Source organism: Hermetia illucens, chromosome 1, assembly GCF_905115235.1.
Source record: "Hermetia illucens chromosome 1, iHerIll2.2.curated.20191125, whole genome shotgun sequence".
Taxonomy (NCBI): domain Eukaryota; kingdom Metazoa; phylum Arthropoda; class Insecta; order Diptera; family Stratiomyidae; genus Hermetia; species Hermetia illucens.
Genome location: NC_051849.1, coordinates 45161829 through 45185684, shown reverse-complemented (window position 1 = coordinate 45185684; position 23856 = coordinate 45161829). Strand labels below are relative to the sequence as shown.

Sequence of the window (23856 nt, the reverse complement as noted above, 5' to 3'; positions counted from 1 at the left end):
GAAGCTGGACGCTTCAGGTACGAAAGGTTTTGTGTATTTCTTAGTACGTAGTACGTAATATATCCATATATTATGTGAGAGTACCCACTTTCGGGTGATATTGACATTCATAGTCTTCAATTTTCAAAGAAGCAACAAATTTGAGGTATTATAACTTTGTTAGTAATAGTGCGATTTCCACCAAACTTGGTAAGATCATGCTCTATATTATAGCCCATATCACTGCATACATTTCATGGTACTAGGATGAACTTAAGGGGGGTTTCCAACCAATTACAAAAAATTGTAGTAATATACTATTATTAACTTTATTTAAACAGATATCGGCATGGAAGGTATTTCGGAGCCCAGGCACCATATAGTGGCAGCCTCTTGATTTTTTTCAGATTTTTCGGTTCGGTAGTTTCTGAGAATGGCCCCCTTAAAGAAGTGATCACTTTCAACCACGCGCGCTCCCCACCCTTCCAGCGAATGTCAAAACTAAGATCGGTTTTGAAAAATACTAATTGAGGCCTTTAATTTGATACCCCACATGACTATATTTGATGAAAAAAAATTTTACACCCCCCTTTTGCATGTATGGGGACCCCCCCTTAAATTCTACCTAAAAGGATGTAATTCACTGTATGCGTGAGCGTTCACAGTTCCCACCTTTCTACCAAATTTGGTGTCAATCGCCAAAACCGTCTCCGAGAAAAATGCGTGTGACGGACAGACAGACAGACAGACGGACAGACAGACAGACAGACAGACAGAACTAAAAGCAGCTTTTTGGACAACAAAAACCGTGACAACACCTACCGCACATGTTCAAGATGCTCGACAGCAGGAGGTGCTCCAGGAACAAGGAAGAGATCCATTCAAAAGAAGCTCATCAACTTTGAGATCTCCACCAATGCCAAAGACGATGAAGGATAAAGTACAGGCCAAAAGTGAAGGACCATGTAAAAGGAGTAACCCTGCCGGGACTTATAGGGAGCAGAGTCCCGATCCGGAGGAATTACCCTTCACCCAGTTTGGGGCAAAAATAGTTGAGCTGTCCGAGTTTATCAAGGACAAGCACAACGTGCACCAAGCCATAAAGAATATGGTGAGGGCTATTAGAGTTCTCTATAATAGATCACAGATGGAGGAAAAGAATAATAAGAACACGCCGAACCCCGCTGTGCCAACAGTATCACAAGCGACCCAAGTGACGCCTAACCGTACTACCATCGAATCCCAGCGAAATAAACGAGTACGTGAAAAAGAGGGGGATCCTTTAAGTAATCAGCAGGCGCCTAAGAGAAAAAAAGGCGGACAGGACATCCGGAAAACCAACACCAACAGGTCAGAAGGAGGAAACCGTACAGCGAATCTAGGAAACTCGACCAGCGTTGCGAAGCCTAAGACCAGCGAAAACGATGGATGGACTAAAGTTACCAACAAAAAAGCGGAACGAAAGGCAAAAGTGCGAACTCGTCCAGATGTAATTGTTATCTCCAGTAAGGGCAATCTGTCCTACGCAGAGATACTCAAAAAGGTCAAAGCGGATCCCGACCTAAAAGATCTGAGCGGAAATGTAAACCGAATCCGAAGAACCCAGAAAGGGGATCTCATGTTCGAGCTGAAAAGATCCAGCGTGGGCAAAACTGATGACTTTCGCACTCAAGTGAAAAACTCACTTGGGGAGAATGCCGCAGTGCGTGCCCAAAAACATGAGATCTACCTTCAATGTAAGGATCTCGATGAAGTAACATCGAAAGAAGAAATTTGTATTGCTCTGAAGGAGCAATTCAAGTTGAAAGAACTCACCGAGGAGTCTATTGTGGGCTTACGAAAAGCCTATGGTGGTACTCAATCAGCCACAATACGAGTACCAGCGGAGGTAGCACAGATGTTATTGGCTGCCGGAAAGGTTAGGATTGGATGGGTTGTCTGCCGTCTAAGGGAACAAATTTCACTGAAGAGGTGCTTTAAATGCCTCATGTTTGGACACTTCGCGAAGGCATGCACCAGCAGCATTGATCGATCCGATCGATGCAGAAGGTATGGGGAGAAAGGCCATATTGCCAGAGAGTGCAATAAGGACCCCAAGTGCCTATTGTGCGAAGTAAAAGAGGGACAAGATAACCGGCATATTGCCGGGAGTGGTAAATGTCCAGAATTTAGGAAGACGCTCACTGCAATGAGAAAATGAGGTTTATTCAAATAAACCTGAATCATTGCAGGGTCGCTCAGGATTTACTTGAGCAGGCCACGTTCGAATCTGAGATGGAAATCGCCATCATAAGTGAACCGTATAGACACCGTCACGGTGGCATATGGGTCAAAGATTCGACTGGTGGAGCGGCGATATGGGCTTGCGGTCGACAGGCCATACAATGTACTGCAAGTCAGGCAGGCCGTGGCTTCGTGTGGGCGAAAATAAGTGGTGTATATGTATACAGCTGCTACGCCCCGCCAAGTTTGACACTGTCTGAATTCGAGCAAATGCTTGATAATCTTGTTCTCGACGCGAAGGGACGAAGTCCAAAGGTGATTGCTGGTGATTTCAATGCTTGGGCCCTAGAGTGGGGTAGTAGGGAATCAAATGCTAGGGGGCGCAGTTTATTAGAAGCTTTTGTGCAGATGGACATAGTTTTGGCTAACGAAGGTGCTGTAAACACCTTCCAGAAAGGGGGATCAGGCTCGGTTGTAGACCTGACCTTTGTCAGCCCTTCGCTGGCGCGTGGTATGTCCTGGTGCGTCAGCGAACGCTACACCCACAGCGATCACCAGGCAGTTTTCTTTGAGACATGTGTCGAACCTCAGGGCAAAGAGCTATCATGCCCGAAACCGAAAAAGATTTCAGGCTGGTCTGCAAAATCTTTGGATGAGCAGAGCTTCTTAGAGGTGTGGTTGGATCAACCTGATATAGCAGGCGCCTCTACGGAAAGAGCTGTCCATCTGGCTCAATGCATCGCCAAAGCATGTAACGCGTCCATTCCTAGGAGGTGCGCATTCCCCCGTAGAAGACCAAACTACTGGTGGAATGATGAACTGACCGGCCTTCGATCAGCCTGCCACCGAGCGAGAAGAGCGGCTCAGAGGGCGGTAGGTAGAATCGATCAGGGGCAGAAAGAGTGCGCCTACAAGGCAGCCCGCAAAACCCTCAAGCTCGCCATCCAGCGAAGCAAGAGGAAATGCTTTAGGGAGCTCTGCTCAGAAGCGGACGTAAATCCGTGGGGGAGAGCTTATGGAATCGTGATGGGACGATTTAGAGGCCGTTCGTCTCCGCAGATCACGTGCCCCGCCCTCTTGTTGAAAATCATCCAGGGGTTATTCCCCCAGCAAGAGGAGAACACCGACACATTCCAACCACCTCTGAATGTGATGGCAATCCCGCCAGTCACCAGAGACGAGCTCCTGGAGATCTGCGGCAGAATAGGAGACAATAAAGCACCGGGTCTGGACGGAGTACCGAATAAGGCCCTTAAGCTTGCCGTGAAATCCAGGCCGGACATGTTTGCTGAGTTGTTCGAAGCGTGCATGTCCGAGGGAATATTTCCAGCGGTATGGAAGCGGCAGAAGTTGGTGCTTCTGCCTAAGCCTGGTAAACCACCAGGTGAACCATCCTCATACCGGCCCATATGTCTTTTGGACACGGTGGGGAAAATGCTAGAGCGGGTAATCTATAATAGATTACTCCCAGTAGTTGAGAGCCAAGGCGGCCTTTCAGATCGGCAGTATGGGTTCCGTAAAGCCAGATCAACCATTGATGCCATCAAATTGGTTACTGGCTTGGCCGAAGATGCAATCCACGGAAAGGGTAGTACCAGCAAATATTGCGTGGTAGTAACCCTGGATGTGAAAAATGCATTCAATTCGGCCAATTGGAATCTAATCCGGAAATCCCTAGCGAAGGTTGGTATTCCCGCCTACCTCGCCGCAATTGTCGATAGTTATTTAACTGAAAGGAGGCTCTGGTACGACACTGATGACGGACCGCAGGAGTACGTCATTACCGCGGGTGTCCCACAGGGCTCCGTATTGGGCCCACTACTGTGGAACATCATGTACAACGATGTACTTAATCTTCCCCTTCCGGAGGAAGCCACAGTGGTGGGTTACGCTGACGACATTGCACTGGTTGTTGTCGCAAAGCATCTCGAAGATGCTGAGTTACACTCAAGCGAGGCGATCAGTGCTGTCAAATGCTGGTTGGAGAGCTCTGGTTTGACGCTTGCGGAGGAAAAAACAGAAGCAGTCCTCATCACGAAGCGCCGGAAGAGAAATTACGCCTGTGTTAGAATCGGGAATCATATCATCACTTCCAAGCCGACCATCAAATACTTGGGGGTGGTGATAGACAGGAAGCTCAGCTATAAGCAACACTTACAGTATATTTGTGATAAATCATCCACTGCTAGTATGGCCCTGGCGAGGATGATGCCGAATGTGGGAGGGCCACGGCATACCTCTAGGTTGCTTATAGCCAGGGTGGTGACCTCGATCATGCTCTATGCGACCCCAGTTTGGAGGGAGGCGTTGTGGATGTCAGGGAATGCTACCAAACTGAGTTCAGTCTACAGGAGGACAGCCTTGAGGGTATGCTCTGCCTTCAGGACTGTCTCAGATGATGCAGCATTCGTCATCTCTGGAATGATGCCGATTGACATCTTGGCAGATGAGATGGCGAATATATACAATGCAAAGCCAACCTCTTCCTCATCGCGGACAAAGAACGCTGAGAGGGAGAGATCCATAAATAGATGGCAAGAGCGATGGGAACGCTCGGGAAAGGGCCGGTGGACGCACAGGCTCATTCCTGCCATCAAGGAGTGGTTGGAGAGACGACACGGTGAGATTAATTATAATCTCACCCAGTTTCTCACGGGACACGGAAGATATCTCCAATACCTTCACAGGTTTAAATTGGAGACCTCACCCGATTGTCCAAATTGCAATGGAGTCCCAGAGGACCCAGAGCATGTATTCTTCCACTGTCCGAGATTTGTGGAAGAAAGGAGGAATCTAGAGGAGACTCTAGGAGAGGTGCTGGTACCAGAAAATCTGGTACCGAAAATGCTAGCACATCAAAAGAATTGGGATGCGGTCAACTCCATGATCGCATCTATTCAAGATAAATTGCGAAAGGCAGAGGAAAGGAGAAAAGCGCGGTCACGTGCGCCGCGTATAGAAGAAATGGGATTAAGCTAGAGTGAGCTGACTCCGCCCCGTGATGTAATACCTTATGGTGGTTCCGCGGGGCAGGGAGGGAGTCGGGGGTGGTTTTAGTGGGTAAAAATCCCACACGCTGGTGTGTCCAGACCAGTGTCTTTTGAAGATTTCCACCTCCTCAAAAAAAAAAAAAAAAAAAAAAAAAAAAAAAAAAAGACAGACAGACAGACAGACGGACAGACAGACACCGTCTCGATTCTAATAAGGTTTTGTTTCACACAAAACCTTAAAAAGGTGAAAGTGAATAACTTGAAAACTACTACTTGTACGAACATTTTTCATAAAACATTTTTTACTTAGAATTGGCTATTTAATTGATTTCTGGGGTTATTTCGAAAAAAAATTTACATCCCCGAGAGGGGGTGCTACATCCCTCGAGGGTCGCACCTGATTTTCAACTTTAATGGCTAGTCTGGATTATTTAATCCCATCAAAATCGATTTTTCATCTACGATATCGTAACAGTAACTTGCCAACCTACAAAGTTGATAAAAGTTGCCTCATTACGTTAGCTTTCAATTAACCGGAGGAATAGCTTACTTTTAAATTCCGAGCTACATAATCATCATCAACGGAGCAATAGCTGGTATCCGCTCTAAGCCTACCTTAGCAAAAAAAACTCGAGGCACTCCGATTTTGTGCCGAGGCCTACCAATGTGAAATCCCTAAAAGCTGTCTAACGTTCTGGGTTACAATATAGCTTCATCTCAGGCAGGGTCAGCAACGCATTCTTCTTCTTTTTCGACCACAGATATTTTCCACACACACTTTCCGGGCTAGATCATCCTCACCCTTACCCATACCCAGCCACCGCAACCTATTGAAAAGGAGTTTACCCAGTCAGTCGTGGTATCGCTCATAAATTTCATCGTTATATAAGCTATAGAAACATCGATCCCACTTTTGGTGACTAAAAATTATTCGAACGAACACAGCATTTTTTTTTTGTTCAAACCTTGCTCGGACATATGATGAGGAAACACGGCGTTAGGAACCGGCACATTGGCACATTATTCAAGCACATAGCTTGCCATAAGTTCAGTTGGATATCCACTGATCGACACCTAGGAACAATCAAATTGACCACTTTGCAAAAAACTGTAGATCTAGGAGTTGCCTCCTGTATGTGCGTAACAAGAGAGGCAATGACACCGGCCAACGGTCAAGGGATCACCGTCTGATGGTCGCTTGTGTGTTGCGTCCACCACTTCTCGCAGGGTTGGAGAGCTGCGAACCCCTAAGTAAAACATCGATCGCTTGTATGATCCAACTGCCGCTCGACCGGGGAAGACCTGTCTTACTAACCGGCCGTTAGATATACTGAGTAACCTGCCTGAGAATATCTCTCTCTTCTCTGGCACTACACAGGTGGCCGGTCACGTCCCGAAAAGGCGTCATAAGATCTGACTGACTGCGGAATCGTGGAAACGGACCGAAAAATGAAAGTGGTTGCAGGATCTATTAACCGCTGCGAGCGATGGCGGTCGCTCCGATACCAAGCGAAATCCCGAAAAGAAGAATTTATTATTGTGCTGGTCATTTGAGCGGAAGATACCGCAGAATGCAATGATTTTAGAAGTGTATGCCGGATAAGGAAAGAGCTTGCAAATTTTCCGATGGTTCGATGAAGAGTATCAACGGTCGACTTCTCATTCACGATGACGACCAACCGAAGAGGTGAAAAGAACATTTTACCATGGTTCTTAGCCGTATCACATTCAGGGACGGTCCTTCTCTTGTGGATGAAATGGCTAGTCACCATAGCATGCGGATACGGACTCTTTCTCCACGCAGAATAGAAATCATTTCGGCAATCAGTGCACTCAAACGGAATAAACCCGCTGGGTTTGACGGTCTCGTCGCAGATATTGCAGAACCTCCAGATATACTACTTTCACTCGTACGAATTTGAAAATCTGAAATCTTTCCCAGAGGCTGGAAGAAGGGGATGATCGTTAAGATTTCAAAGAAGGGTTCTCAGTCTGAATGGGACAGTTGGAGGGATATCTGCATGCGCACTGCCGTCGTGAAGATAATAGCTAAAATAATACTAGAACGCATTAAAGAACATCTCGAAAGCTTGATCGCAGACAACATGCTGATTTCCGCTTCAGATCTTCCCGCATTGACCACATCAACACTCTATGGATCATTTTGAGACAGTTCACGAAGTGTAGATCCGCGCTTCAGCTGTTCTTTATCGATTTCAAGAAAGTTTTCGATAGTGTGTGCAGGAAGTGTATTTGGCGTGCTTCCGGAGAAACTAATAACTATTATCAGACGCAAAATGCTGCACTGAGGTAAAATCTGAAAGGATTTTGAGGTCCAAAGAGGAGTCCACCAAAGACGCATCCTGTCACCAATTTTATTTTTGCTATATGGGAGTAGCAGTTAACTCAATAAATCCGAACCCTTGCGAACTCTTATCTGCAACGTATCGTCGGACTGAACTGATAATATTGCAAATAAAGAACTTGGTCGGCGGACAGACCAATTACTTGTGGGAGATGTAATCAAAAAGCTGAAGGAAGCATCTCCATAAGGAGATGGCAAAGGAATGTGCAAAAACACTTGACACAGAACAGTAGAGAAGGAGTGCGGACATCTGAATCAGCCCTGGGAGAGCTGAAGCACATTTTCGCAAAATGCTAGCGGTGGCGAGTAGGTGTCGTTGTCACGCTATTCCCACCAAGGGAGGAATAACAACCAATCTGAGCCTATAGCTGATAATTAACAATTTTCACATTCCTTTTTTCATTCATTCACATTCCTACAAATTGAAAAACGTGAAATTAAGACTCCATCTCGAAAAAAATGGTAAAAATGAGGACAAATTCGGATATCCCTTTTAATGTTGTGGATAGTGCGAGAAGTGCTGGCGAGTAGTATAGAGGTTAAAAGATAAAAAAGTGGCGAAATGTTGGAAAAATTTATACATTGATATCTATCTTGATATTGAGAAATGAAGGAAAAGGAGTTTCACTCAGGTTCGAGATCGAGGAAAGCTGGAAAGCTGTGTAGCTCAAAAGGGCAAAAATTGAGGAAGAATCCTAACTTTTTTACAAAATATTGAGCGCCGATATCTCGTTTAATTTGGAGATTTGAAGAAAACAAGTTGAATTCGTGATATCCCCTAAAGCAAACTATTTTTTTCAACTTTGTTTTACTGTATTTTTAAATGTGAAGAGTATACGTGCGCAACGATATTCCTTGAAAATTTCAGGGTAAATCGAATATTCCCTAACTTGTTATAAGCATTGGCTTTAGGCATGATGAAACTTTAAATGTGTTTTTTTTTTAATTTTTTTTTTTTTGGCGATATGGTATTTGTGATGAATGGAGGTAAAAATTGAGGAAAAATTTAAAAACCTTTAAACACTGATATCTTTATTAATATTGACTGAATTACTTTTTGACCATCTAACCTAAATTCAACCCTTCTTGCCCTCCCAAAAAGGTGCACACGAATTAGACTCCTTTTCCTCGAACCTAGTACTTCGAACCATTTTCTGGGGAGGCTTGGTGAAAGAGACGAAGCGCATTTTTGATGCCGCCAGACTGAATGGATACACCGACCTGACTACAAGTAGTTTGATTAGTAAAGAATAGTTTTGATATATAATTAAATATCCCTTTCATTGAAACGAAATGTATCGAAGCCCAAAAGGCGCCTTTCTCAATAAGAATGAAAGTAAAGGATACTTCCAACTTTTCAATTTCTTCAGGAAACGCACTCATAAAGGCAATTATAATATCTGTTCCATAGGTTAGGCAAGTAATCGGGGGTATACGTAGGAAAAGAAATGTAAATGACACAGTTTTGGATTTATTTTCCGCTGAAACAGGCATATCTCCGATATATAAAAGTTAGTAAAGCTAAACGACAACTGTTTTGAATCTTTTATTGCAAATGTATAAATAGCGTTATTCAAACGCTCTAGGTCTTGTTGACAAAACCAAGTTTCTAGTCTCACGGGTCATCGCATTCTTCCTATCTGTATTAACGGGCAGAGAATTGAAGGCGTTGACCCATCTACATATCTAGGTATTGGTTCAGCCGACGGTGGCAGCAAACTTGATGTCGCTCGACGCATTAGCAGTGCAAGATCCGCAATCGCTGTTTTGTCTAAAATCTAGAAATGCTCTTATGACTTATGACCGCACTTATCAACAAACAGTGGCCCTGAGAACTCTGCAATGAAGGTCACAGTGGGAATAGCACCCTCACAACCAGGCAGGGTTACCGAAATTTATGGCAAGTCTCGTCCTGGTTCCCATTTCCAAAATGTGCCATTCCCGAAAACCTCATTGAATCTATTTGAGTGTTCTAGCGATAAAATTTCTTTTGACTAGATCTCTCCTCTACATGTTTCGAATTTCGTCTTCCAAGGTGCCAAGTTTATTCCGAAAACAGGCATAGACTCGTTCAATGTGAAGTAAACGCTGAAAAAAGCTACTTACCCACAACAAAGCCAATCCTTGGACCATTCGCAAGTTGACCATATCTCTTACTTAGACGACACGACACTTAGGGGATTCATCCTCTGTTTTGATTCCTCTCAGGTGGTCCATGGGTTCCACGTCATAGCTTGTGAGGACCAATTCTCTATGGACTTTCTCGGCTCGTGCGTCGCTAAGATCAACAACGCCTGGGAGGGCGTTAAGCTCAATGTCATCCCTTAGGTCGAGATTCCCCGGAGACCGGTCGCTCGCATCAGGTCGCCGAAGATCTGCATGGATAAGGACAAGCTCGTCCAATCCCTGCGTCTTCGAAACCCCACTATTCCCCTGGACCACTAGCTTGTTATCAAGGAGGAGGAATCCCAGACAACCTTTTCTACTCCATATAAACGAAGAGTGCCTGAAGGTTAAGTAATTAAGAACAAACTTTCCGGTGCGCAAATTGGTAAGATTGGCACGGCAGACGAACTAGAGTCAAAGGTCGGGGCTCTGGAAAAGGCATTCGATACCGCCTTTAAAGTCTCGAGCCCTACTATGATAAATACAGCAAAAAGACACCGCCACCATGGTGGAATGAAGATCTCTCTAGTCTCAGGGAGCTGACCAGAGAAATATTCAACATCTGCTACAGGCATAAATATTGGCCTAAAACAAGGACTGCCTGAAGAAGTACAAGTCGCCCGTAAGGACCGGCAAGAGGCGGTCTTGGTTGGACTATTGTCAGAACATCGAAAGCACCAATGAATCCGTGAGGCTCAGTAAGATTCTGTCCAAGGAACATAAGAGCCCATTCTTTCTTAAGAAGTCGGAAGACTCCTGGACGGAATCTTCTAGTGAAACCATGGAGCTGCTGGTTCAAACGCACTTTCCCGCCAGCAAGGAAAACTATTAGTCAGAACCTTGCTTGGAGAGTTTGCGGCTACCCCAGCTATGCGAGACTATCAAATCAGTAATTACCGAGGATAAGATCGGCTGGGCTATAAACAGCTTCTCCACATATAAATCTCCAGGCCCAGATGGCATAATGCCAGTCATGCTTCAGAAGAAGCAGGAAAGGGTTGTGCTGTGGCTTGTTGAGATTTACCGGAGCTGCGTCTCTTTAGGATACGTAGAACAGTCCTGGAGACGCGCAGGAATGGTTTTCATACCGAAAGCGGGCAGGCGCGGTCATCAGTCCGCGAAGGACTTTCGACCAATCAGCCTGACCTCTTTCGTGCTGAAGACCCTAGAGCGCGTCCTGGACATTCGCTTAAGAATGATTATGGAGAGAACGCTTTTCTCTAAGTACTAGCATGCCTACCTCGAAGGAAAATCCACATAAACCGCTCCCCACGAGGTAATTGGCACGATTGAGCGGTCACTACAGTACAAGCAGTATATCCTAGCTGCCTTCTCAGATATGGAGGGAGCTTCCAACAACGTTAGTACCAACGCCATCAGGGAAGCCTTGATCAGTATTGGATTGGAGGGGTATCTTACACATTGGATTATATCCATCCTAAGTACCAGGATAATCCTGGGGAGGCAACCGCTTGACCAGAGCTGAGAACATAGGCACGCCCCAGGGTGGCGCCATCTCTTCGATGCTCTGGTTAATAGTAATGGGCGAAATTTTACGAATATTGAACCGCAAGATGCGGACTCAGCATAAACCCAACCAAAACGGAACTGATGCTATTGACCACCAAGGCAGGGATACCTTAAGCCTACCTACCATGGCTGAATGAACAAAGATTGGTTCTTTCCTTCAATGTAAAGTATCTGGGTGTAACCCTGGTTCCGAAACTAAATTGGAGATAGAACCTAGAACTGAGGGTTAAGAAGGCTTGCAAGAAAACCTTTGCAAAGAACACCGCTGTAGTGCATCCCATCCTAACGTACGGTTTTATTGTATGGTGACAGGCTTTGAGCAAAAAATACAATATAGGATGAAGCTTAATAGAATTAAAAAAACCGCGTGTGCAGGTGCTACTGGGGCTCTGCAGTCCTGCCCGGCAGATGCTCTTAATGTACTTAATAGAATTCCTCCCCCTAGACCTCCACATTAAATACGTTGCAGCGTGCAGTGCCGTCAGACTACGTGAGTCCGGATGCTGGGCAGCGAAGTCCTACGGCCACAGTAACATCCTAGACGAAGTACCTCGGGAAATCTATCCCACACGAAAGCTGAACTTCACGAGAAACTTTGCTGTGGACTTTCCAACCAGGGCAAAGTGGAAGATCGGCGGCGTGTTTCAGAGTTATGACTCAGTATTCTTTGCCGATGGATCAAATATGGCCTGTGGAGTCGGCGCGGGGGTTTTCTCGAATACACACAGTGTTTCCAAGTCGTATGGTCTGCCAGGTTTCGCCAGTGTATTCCAAGCGGAAGTACTGGCGATATTGGAAGTCTGTCGATGGTTGGAGCGAGATTCGATCCCCCAAGCGTAACATAGCCATTCTGATACTGGGCAAACCATTTTTTGGAGATCTCAGAGAGATTTTTAGCTGCAGGGTGGGAGAGCTGCTTTCCTTCATGAATGATACGGGCTGGCTCTGAAGATCCGAGCCGGTTAGACTCTGCCTCTCTGCTTTCATAACAGCAATCACGGTCTTAAAAGTTTGTGGCATCAAAACAACGCACCACAGCGCTAACTGGGCTCCTCAGAGCGGCCACTGATACCTACCTACCTATTTCACTCAGACGGCAGCAATGTCGGACATATATACCATGACGATGAACTCTAATCTTGTTACTGATCACTGAAGTGCATCATTTGCTCCATCAGATCGTGTACAATTGCATTCCTACGGACGTTCGCTTGCAGGATGTGGATCATGGTGCTTGACTTTTCATTTTTTGCAACTCTGCTTTGAACAACTGGCATCCTTCGAACCGGGAGCGTTAAGTAGGAAACATAATTAAGATGCGTGCGTAGTGCGCACGAGACAAGCTCCGATCCGCACGCAGTTTCGCTCCACATTCGCAATGTTCATTCTGATCACGATACGCTATTTGCTATTTGGCGGCGCTTTTCGTTTTCGGCTGTTCCCTTTGAATGTAGTTAATTTGAATGAATTCGTTTTGGGAACTGTAGAAGGCACTATTTGTGTTGCAAGTGCTACTTATTAATGTCATTTGCATTAGTCCCGTCGCTTCCATTCCTAAAAATTGAATTTAAGTCGAAGGTATGTGCACTCTTAGTGGCATTTAATTCTATGATTTTCATAACATAAAATATAGAAAGATGCATACGCTAATTGCGTAAACTTGAAAAATATATGCAATGCCGTGATTTTGTGCGCGGACAATCCACCTGTGTGCATATTTTGTTATTAAAATCGTACAATTGATGCCGCTAAGAGTGCTTAAATTAAATTTTTATGAATGGAAGCGACGGGAGTAATGCAAGCGACATTAATAATTAGACACTGCAAATGGCGTGAAGCGTCAACAAACTATTATCTGTGACGCATCGCAACTGTTCAATTTTCGGAATTTTTTTACGTGCCGCATTGCGCATTGGACTTGTTGTACAGGGTGCGGCAGCATAACTTCCTTTTTTAAAATGCGCGCCACTCAGTTAGTTGATGTCATTGCGGAGCGCTAGTGGTCTCGTTCAAGAGGGGATACTGTAAAGTTTTGTCCCGACACGGTTCAGTTGCCATCATGCGTTGGAATAGTGAGGAGCGTGCCTTTGCCGTTGAGGTTTACTTTTCAAGCGGATGTTCGGTTATTGCAATACAGCGTGCATTTCAAAATCGCTTTAATTTAGCCCCGTTGGCTCCCGTCCCAGACCGCAAATCAATTGTTACATGGGTCACTACATTCAGACAAACTGCAAGTGCGACAAAAGGAAGAACTGGAGTCCCTCGGCCCGTTAGATCACCTGAGAACATTGAAGCAGTGAGAGCGTCAATGCTGCGATCGCCACGGCGTTCTGTGCGCAAACATGCATCTGCCCTTGGACTATCCGATCGTTCTGTGAGAAGAATTCTTCGTGATGATCTTCATTTTCATCCCTATAAGATGGCGATAGTGCAGGAACTTTCAGAACGTGACTTCAATTCTCGCATGAACGCGTGTGAGCTTCTTCTTGATGTCATTCCCGAGGGTGTTATTATTTTTTGCAGCGATGAAGCCCATTTTCATTTGTGTGGGTCAGTTAACAAACAAAACATGCGCTACTGGGTTGACACCAACCTTCGAGAATTGCATCAAAAGCCTTTGCATTCACCCAAAGTCACAGTATGGTGTGCAATTTCCTCAGCTGGAATTATTGGTCCCTGGTTTTTTGAGGAAAATGAGGTTACAATCACAGTGAATTCGGATCGGTATGTAAACATGCTACAGAATTTTTTTTCCCACGGTTATAAAATTTGGATTTGGGGGACACTTGGTTCCAACAAGACGGTGCAACAGCACACACTTCAAGAGCATCGATGGCTGTTTTGAGGGAACACTTTCCAGAGCGCCTTATCTCAATTAGAGGCGATTTGGAATGGCCGGCACGCTCTCCCGATCTGTCCCCTTGTGATTTTTTCTATGGGGTTTTTTTTAAATCCCGTGTTTATGTGAACCGTCCAACAACCCTACAAGATTTGAAGACCAACATCCAAGAAGAAATTGCCAACATAACACCTGCTATGCTAACAAGAGTCATGACAAACGCCAGAAATCGGTATACGCAATGTATGGAGAATGGGGGACGTCACCTAACAGATTTGATCGTCAAAACAATGTAAATAAAAACTTTAGACATGTACCTACATTATAAAAAATAAATAAATATTTTCCGATGCATACAATAGTTTTTATTGAGTTTTGAAAAAAGGAAGTTATGCTGCCGCACCCTGTATATTGATTCATACAAGTCTGTGCAATGAACTTCATTTGGGAGCTCTCTCACTGCGCACACACGTATTCATTCCGCTGTTGTGTTTTCTGGTTAAGCCAAGTCTACTTCCTGCAGACCGCATGTCTTTAACTGTGACTTGTGTCACTCTTGTAACACATAGTGCTTCTATCCTGCCCTTGGCAAACTCTGGTAAATTGCCCGTGGGCCCTTAAACCACTTAAAGCAGCGGTTGGGAACTGTCTTTCGCCTTTTTGTCCTCTGGAGTTGACATATAACTCTTAGCTTGAGGTTGCTCATGTTTGGGTACTCCTTTTATAGCTTCCTCCTTCTTGTTCGCAAGATAGTGAAGATCCTGTTTTTGTTATTCCCATTCCTTTATCCAGTAGATCTTGATAAAAACTTCATACGAAGACACTTCTCGCAAGACATTTAGACTCTGCTTCCTATTACTGGTTCACCATTAATTTTCCTTAAATTCTTTTTTTCTAAAAATATTTCTTAGGGGAAAGGCCTTTTTTTGTACCTTCCAGTATCTTTAAATGTATCTTTTTTTGCACCTTACCAAACTTCTTTCTTTAGATGGAACTTTGAAAACAGACAGTATCTTTAAATGTCCTCTTGTCGCCACATGATTAAAAAGTCAGTTTTTAATATTGCACAATCATTTTAATTATTATTTTAACAATAATGCTTATAAAAATTAATTTTACGTAGGAAAAAAAATGAAAAATAAAATTAAAAAATACGTAAAAATGAAATGAAAATAACAAGCACTCAACAAAAACGAGCGCAGCTAATTTTTCCTTATTCTTTAAATATTTGTATATTAGTAGCTAATACAATAAAATAATTATATATAGATTCTCTATAAATACTCAAAAATTATTGCCTATCAAATAATTTATATTCAATAATCAAAAAAAAAACATTTCATTAAGGCACAACAATCATTTTCGTTTTTTCGATTTTGATTTCATACTCATTTGATACAATATATTAAGGCATGATATATTTTGTTTTTATCATTCTCATTAGACTTTTGTTTTCTCTAAAAATAATATCTCTCATACTTCCACGCCATAATTTCTATCAATTACATAATCGAATCGATCCTTACTGGAATCCTCAGCGGTGGTAATATTTGATTTTGTTGTCGCAGACAGCAATGACGTCGATTCGATACTTTTATTATCTACGGCGGCAGTGTCTTCTCGTGCTACTGATGCAGCAATTTTATTATCTTTAGGACGTCCTTCGGCGCCCTCAATACTCCTATCAACTTGACTAATTGTATCTTCCTCTTGCGTTTCATCTTCTTCTTTGTGATCAGATAACCGATTAATAGGATCTCCTTCGTTTATAGATAATTCAGCCGGCAATTCAGGTACTGATAGGCCTTTACGAGTGAAGAAGGCCATTTTTTCTCTGCAGAAGATAAGAGAAAAACATTAGATTAAATAGTGTGATGGCAATATCTTTTCACGAGGTAGACTACATGCGAACATGGTTATTTACAAGAATTTATCTGAAATTAATTTGTACTCACTTGAAAGTGACCAAATCTGGTGAACCCTTTGCGATTTTTGTCTTTCGCAATTTATATATTTCCTTTGACGTTTTATGAAGAAGTTTCTGTAACTGTTTCTCTTCCGGATTATTGACTGGATCAACCCGATCAACCAAGCGTTGGAAATCTTCATTTTCAATAGCCCAAGTGGCAATCTTACTATCTTTATTATCCCTAGCATATTCTAACCTGTGATGAGAACCAAGTTCAAAGATTAGCGACATTTTTTAAATTTCTTGGAAGGACGAAGCTACTTACGTTTCCTTAAGATTCTTTAGTTTTTTGATTTCATCATTAAGAGTATCCAATTTACTATGCTGAGCTTGTAAATCGAGCTCTAAGTCTAAACTAGTTCTTGGAATATGTGTATGATGTGATTCTGCAATAAAAAAAGGAAATGTGATTAGAATATTAAAGTCAAGTCGAAGCTTATAAGGAAATTCCTGAATATTACGGGACAACTGTTTATGTCAATACTTACTTGTGACTGATTTCGGTACTTTCGTATAGAACCGAAGTGATCGTCTCTCCACTGCGCCTCGTTGGAAATGATGTGGCGTCACTCCAAAGTGCATGGCTGAGTCAGAATCACTACGATTGAGTCGACAAACATAGCGACCCTTGCTCACTGCCGCACTTGGTGAAAATGTCTGTGATCGTTTCACAGGTCGCTCGTCTGAACCTGTGCCGACACCGAAAGTTCCGTTTCCTTTAGAAGTAGACGCAACTGCAGAGCCACCCTCTAAATATCTTGACCTCGACTTTTCAGGAGCAAATGCACATTCTGTATTCGTCTCCTTATCGACATATTCGCACTTCACATTTTTCATGTAATCGTCTAACATTTTCTCTGTTAAATTTACTGCAAGAGAAGAGACAAATTATTAACCAACGGATACGGCTACAATGCTAGTCAGCATACCATTGTCTTCGGATGACTCAAAGAACTGCAAATCGTCTTCTGCTTTATCTTCGTCCTCTTCATCATCATCGTCGTCTTCATTCAAATTTACGTGCTCCTGGAATGCCTGATCAATCTTAGAGTGCATATCGATCTGAGGACCCTGGTTTCGAGTTAATGTTGACGTCTGAGATGAGATGATTGTTGATTCATCTGATGATTCTTCTTTGCAAACCCCAGTCACTTCAAGATGATCAAAATTTGGCATAAATCTTGAACTCAACACGTTATACCATTTCAGTGTAGTATCTTCTGCATTGAATTCAGCTAAACTGATCTGAACCGTTCCCTAAGAAGAGAAAGGTGAAATAAAATGAGGAGATTGTTGGAAACAAGTCAAGTCAAACGAACAAAACTTGGTATCTACTAAAATACAGTCTAGAAGAGTACTTACCACTATTTCTTCTCGCTGACCAAGGACGCTTATGACAGAAATTTGGAGAATTTTGCTCAAAATTTTATTTAATGAAATCGGAACCGTAAAACTTTCACCGAATACCGGTCGGTCAAAATCAGAAACAGTTTTCGTCCTTATTGATTGCAATGAGTACGGCAACAGTGCAGCGCGAAGATAACTGAAAAATGCAAGAAAATAGTAAGATTAACAAAACTGGATTCCAAAATGAAAATCATCGACTCAGATAAAGTATGAAGATTTTCATTAAATTCTAATCGCAGACCAAATGTGATACTTACACTTCCCCACTTTCATGCAAATTCAGTGCAGAGAGATTGCAAGCTCTCTCAATGATAACCATCAACGCACATTCATTCTTGAGATATTTCAATCCTATTTTCACTTGAGCAAGTTCTTTTTGGATTAAATGCGCTCGAGAAGCTTCGAAAACTCCCGAATCTCCAGCGACTGATTCGTTACTAACTGCAGCGGAAACAGAGCGAGTATTCGAAGCGGATGATGAACGGCTAAGAATATTTTGAGGCAGATCCAATAGAGATGGTTTCTCGTAGATGGGCGAGAGTGGAGCATTCAGATTCAGGGGTTGTTTCATTTCAAGTTCATGCAACCGTTCTTCCAGCCGCATACAATCTAGAACTGTTGACTCGAGTTCGTGATGGGCTGCGCTATTGAAATTTGCATAAGTCGGCTCATCCTTAGGCTGATTATCATTATATTTCATTGGCGATGCGGGAGGGGTTTCCATTGAAAGGCTACTTCGTGGCGAAAGTGATATTTCCGATGGGTGTGATACTACTCCCTGCGATCGTCGTTGCAACTCCATAATATCAAGATGAGGATCAGAAACGAGCAAATCTCCGTAAATCTCTGTGAAACTGAGTGCACTTTTGCTGCTTGCTGTCGACAGCGATCCCAAGCTCGAGCCGCTGCTAATTGAGAACGTGCTACCTGACGAGAATGATTTCAATCTTTCTTCGAGTAATTTTGTTGATTTGAGCGCCTCTTGCAGTTTATCTAGTAAAATCTGCTTTTCTTCGTGCAATCGTAAACGATTCATGACACATTGATTATTAGCCTCATAGGCGTTATTCAAATCTTCCTCGAGTTTTTTGCAACTTTGCTGAATGGAAAGAATTTCTTCAGGCGATTTTGATTTGGTTGGAATCGAACGAAGTTCTTTGAGAAGTTTTTCTTTTTCTTGTATGAGTAATAGACGATCTTTGTCGGATTCCAATTGACCTGGTTCAATCTGAAAAAAAAAAAGGAAAATCAATTTTAGCATGAATATTTTCCTGGAGGACATGATACTGTTTTGATATTTCAACGTAAGATTAAAAATGTATTTGTATATTTTGCAGAATGGATGCTGCAACCACTAGAGTTTAAGTTTATTGAAAGGAAAGGTACCATTTTGTATTCGAGGGAACTAGGGCGAACAATGAAATGGGACGTTTCTAGTATTCTAGTAACACCATTTATCCATTAATTGACATGCAGTTAAAGGTGAGCGCAACCACTCTAACAGAGAGTGAAGTAGGGTAGGCTCTAGTAGGGTCTCAATATCCAAAAATAATGTAGAATCGTCGAATAACAGTTGGAGAACTTCTTTTGAAGTTGACACAAATCTAGAAGTTGAGAACAGGGATCCTACTCTCATCAATACTGTGATCATTGGTGACGATCACGACCCAGCAACCGAGCTCCATTCATTAAAATGGAACATCCTCGAAGCTCAAAAAAGCATGACACTTCCACAACATAGTTAAAATCGTGCTGGCCGTCTTTTTTGGCCCTACTGTTACCAAGGAGTACTATCAGGAGATTCAGTTTCAAATTTGTTATGCAGTGACATGGAGGGCGGAGATGCGGACAAATGGTAGTTCGAGAGTTCCTCACGTTAATACACCCGCTTGTTCTTCATATATGATTCAGAGTTTCTTGACCAAACAACATAAATCTTATTAAAATCGGTTTACTTTCTGTCTGTCTGTCTGTCCGTCACACGCATTTTTCTCGGAGACGGTTATAGCGATTGACACCAAATTTGGTAAAAAGATGGGAACTGTGAACGCTCACGCATATAGTAAGTTACATCCTTTTACGACGAATTTAAGGGGGGGGGTCCCCATACATGCAAAAGAGGGGTGTAAATTTTTTTTTCATCAAAGATAGTCATGTGGGGTATCAAATTAAAGGTCTCGGTTAGTACTTTTCGAAGCCGGTCTTAGTTTTGACTTTTGTTGAAAATGTGGGGAGTGCGGGGGGTTGAAAGTGGTCATTTTTTTAAAAGAAATACACAAAACTTTTGATACGTGAAGCGTCTAGCTTCCGGTTTCCCGACTTGTTTATATTTTCTCTGGGTATGGCTATTTCAGACAAATTTGCAGATTTTATGGCGATTCAATTCCTGTCCATCCTTAGATGACAACTACCTTCCCTTAAATCGCAAAATAATTATCACGGCGCGATCCTCAACGATTTTGAGCATTCTGATGGCTACTGTGCCTTGGGTTTTATTCAGTATAAATCCTTATGACGGCGCGCTGGCCAAGGTCAATATTTCTGCCTATCTTTTCGCAAACTTTAATATGAATAAACTTCCAATGTTCGGGAGAAAGAATGTGCTAATGTTTTTAACATACAGGTCCACGAGGCCCACTTGGGGAGCCAGATGTCCATCGGGCGATTCAAGAAAGAAGTGAAGATTACTAATTACCCAACACAATCGCCAGTCAGCAAACCTGTCTTAGAGGGGACAGTTGGTGTAATAGACAAGCTGGCGTCCTTTGAAAGAGTGTACGTGAAATGGTCCTTCCATGCACTAGACCTCGGTTTCGACCATATGATGATTGGTTTTCGAGCCAAAAACTAAGCGTGGGCTTCGTTGATCACAGAGTGACCATATGCTCGCTTCCTGGAGCAATGAGATGCACAGTCGGAAATATGCGATCCGGGAACTTCCGGCCAGACATATGCTCCGGTCGATATTGTGCTCTATCTACGCCGCAAAGGCGTTTAGGGTTAATGCCCGCCACTAAATGAAATATCGCTTAGACTATAGCAGTTGAATTGCTCTAGAACAACTGCCGTGATGCATCACCTCGGCCAGTACTTGCGCGAGCGTGGCGTTAACTTCACGATGCTGCAGGAACCCAGAGCAATCAATGGCTGTGGGGTTTGCCTACAAACGTGCGGTTCTTCCCTGCTAGAGGATAGACCAAGGTGGCCATTGCCATAAATGATACGCGTCTAGATTGCATCTTTGTAGAGTTTCACCAATGAGTGGGGCGTGTAAGTCTCAGTCACGGGGCCTTTGGTACAGTGGTTTTGCGTGAGCGTGTACTGTCCACCTGCATCCGATTTGGAGTAGTATATCACGTGAGGTGGTTCCGTGATTCCGCGGCACACCATTCATCTTGGATATGGACGCGAATCCAATCTCATCTTTGTGATACAGCAAGATTGTCCAGCGCATATTTTACCACCGTGCTAAACATAGGGGAAAAGTATTTGTATGCTGTTGAAGCACGATTTGCTTTGTTTGAATGTCCTGTCAACTGCCGTTTGAGACCTCCAGGGGCGTTAGTGATATTGGCATTGCATATGTAAATTTTGCAACGATGGCGTTTGTCCAGTCATGGAGATTGTTGGATGGATGCAATGTTAGTAGATCATATTCCTATTGAAGTCGTTCTGGTTAACAGGAATGTGAATGTGAGTGTTGATCCTCACTTACGTCGATTCGTTGGAATACATGTGGGTATAACTGGGTGAAATATGTTACTCTGATTTAGGAGTTAGCCGATCATTTTTCCTTTCTGAGTATATGCTTTTGCCTGTGGACGCGAAAGTGAAATTTTTGAATAGATGTGTATGATGAATAGTGATATGCTGAAGAAGGGCTCCGCAGCATGTTATGTGGTGAATGAATACTCTCCGCAGTAAGTGAAAAGAAGTGCGTTGTCTGTATGAAAACATTTCATTTGATGCTAGACACGTAGTACGGCTTCTCAACTGGCAGCTCCATCGACACCGTGAATTAAGGCGTCGTGTAGAAAACTTTGTTGTCTGTTGATCAAGTAAATACGTCCTTGGAAACTTTGTAGATTTCAAAGGTTCATTTGACTACCCCCAACCATGGTTTTGTTCTATGTGAGGCAGGTTCAGAGGACTGGTGTCATGTCCTCCGTTGTGGAGTGCCGTCCTCCCGTGCTTGAGGAGGGCAATTCGATCCGAGTCTGCAAGAGACTCATTTGAAGTGGGTCTTGCTAACGAAGCCTCACCGGAGATTATCTGGTATCATGATAACCGAGATGGCACTTTGAGAGCATATGCTCCAGGAAAATTTCTGGGGGATGCATTCTAGGTCCGGTTATTTGTGAAGTGGCATACCGCGAGCAAAGCCCTTCTTGGCTGAAGCATGGAGCTACGCTGTACAACGCGGGCGCTGTAACCCTAAGTTGCGGCAGAGGTGTTAGATAATCCCCGCATCCACTGGTATGAATTCTAAGCTCCGAGACTGATTGTCAATCAACCCGTGTCTGAAGAGCACCGTGGGATTATGTCTTTACGGTACAGAACATTTGGGATCAATTTATCATCATCTGACATCATTTCTATTGGACGTCTTAAGAAAAGCTAGTCTTCGTCTGGAACTTCTAACTCTAACTCCCTCACACCCCCAAAACTGAAACCAAAACAGTTCAGAGATTAAACCGAGTAATTAGTATTCTGTTGGGCAAGTAGGTACAGAACTACATGATATTGCGTATGCTAATACTGAGGTGCAGTGGAAAAAGTGTAGAAGTATATTGAGGCTATCCGCCGAGTAAAACTTCAGAGCCTCAGCAGCACTTGCACATGGAATGGTTTGGATTCCATTCAGCTTAGGTCTATGTTTTGGGCTGTGCTATAAACCATGACCGTTTTTTTTTCAATCTTGTAAACCTTTAGTTTTTTAAAAATATCAGAACTGACCAATCAACAATCACGGAGAATCCCGTGATTATTTAGTATCTGTTCTCAATAACTCGACGGTAAAAAAAGTGTGTGTGACGGTAAAAGTGTTCTTGAATGAGAAGCCGAACAAAGTTTTGGAAATAATCGAGATAAGTACAAGTCCGAATGGCGGCAAATTGGGAGAATAACCGAGCGTTTGATTTGCTTAATTGATCATGTTGACGGTGTCAGAAGGAGCATTATTGTGTTAAACGATGTCCCTATGATGTCGATGAGATCAATTTTGTAAATGATTTGGTTTAGTCGTCGGAATTGCTGAATATAAAGCTTGGCATTCACTGTTTGGTTCCGATCGAGTAGCTCATAGTAAGTAAGCCTAACTAGTATCACTATACGGATAACATCGTCTCGGCGATTCAATCGCTCCTCATTAAACTCAACGGACCCTTCGGACCTAGCAGGGTCCTTCAGGCTGAAAATCTCATTTTTGAATTTTGCAACCCAATTTTAGCTGCTCCAGATATAGCGCTTTCTCTGCACCCGGGACAAAGCTCTCGAGCAGTGGTGTTCCAAACATTCTTGTCATAGGGAACTCAATCCGAGTCTCGATTTCAAAATTTACTTAATGTACAAATGTCGTCATACACAAAGGAGTTATCGTTGCGCGACTTACTGCATATACCATTAGCGTTGGGAACTTTATTTGTTTTGACTCGGAACTCAGAAGGGAAAAAACAAACAAATTGGAAAGTATAAGTATTTGGTCATAGTTCAATTTTTCTACGAACAAAACAAAGTGCGGCTACCAGTTTTCACATATCTTTTTTGTGTGGGAAAATAGGGTAGCAATAATTACGTTAAATTGAATTAACTGGTGATATGTATAATTTTAACCTCATTATAATTATTCGGACTCTACCGTCCTAAATACTTATATAATAAAGCAAAGCAAAGAGAGGAGGAGAATTTATATGAAGCGAAATAGTCAATAAAATCCTTTTCTCTTCTTTAAGCTTTTTTCTGTTCAGTGGATAGAGTTCGCCGGTTCTCTCGGCCAAGAGTTTCGTTTGATTGGAGTCAAGAGATTTTTCAGATACCTTTGTGTCGATTTCTAACAACTTGAATGTTCCAGCCAATTTGCGCTAGCGAGTTACCGTCAGCGACAATAGGTGCATCGCCGTCGGACGTGAAAAACCTCACTAGCGACGTACAGGAGTTAGACGACGGATTTAATGCAGAGGGTTCTTTTTTTGCCCGGTCCTCGAAGCATAGAAAACGTCAACAAGGCGAATGTTTTTACGGTAGGTATTCGATCTAGAGCATTCATTGATACGCCGATCGCAGACTGGGAAACGTCCCTTCATCCAAGCTACGCTAAAATGCAAAGTAATTTCATGGCGTATTTCAACAGTTAGTGGATATTTAAAGGCTTAGTTGGGTACTGGTCCCT

The 23856-nt window shown here is 43.1% G+C and overlaps 1 protein-coding gene across 2 annotated transcripts in view; it reads right to left on the bottom strand.

The window, feature by feature from the left end:
- Positions 1-15308: 15308 nt before the first annotated feature.
- LOC119650657 (protein kibra) overlaps positions 15309-23856 on the bottom strand; it is an 82333-nt gene continuing 73785 nt past the window's right edge. For both annotated transcript variants that reach the window (XM_038053597.1, XM_038053606.1), the window contains 7 exons: positions 17726-18696; positions 17424-17604; positions 16991-17318; positions 16550-16930; positions 16327-16447; positions 16048-16257; positions 15309-15926 (listed from right to left, as the gene is read on the bottom strand). In XM_038053597.1, the coding sequence (XP_037909525.1) occupies positions 15566-15926; positions 16048-16257; positions 16327-16447; positions 16550-16930; positions 16991-17318; positions 17424-17604; positions 17726-18696 (2553 nt within the window). In that variant the 3' untranslated portion in view covers positions 15309-15565. The remainder of the gene's footprint in view (positions 15927-16047; positions 16258-16326; positions 16448-16549; positions 16931-16990; positions 17319-17423; positions 17605-17725; positions 18697-23856) is intronic.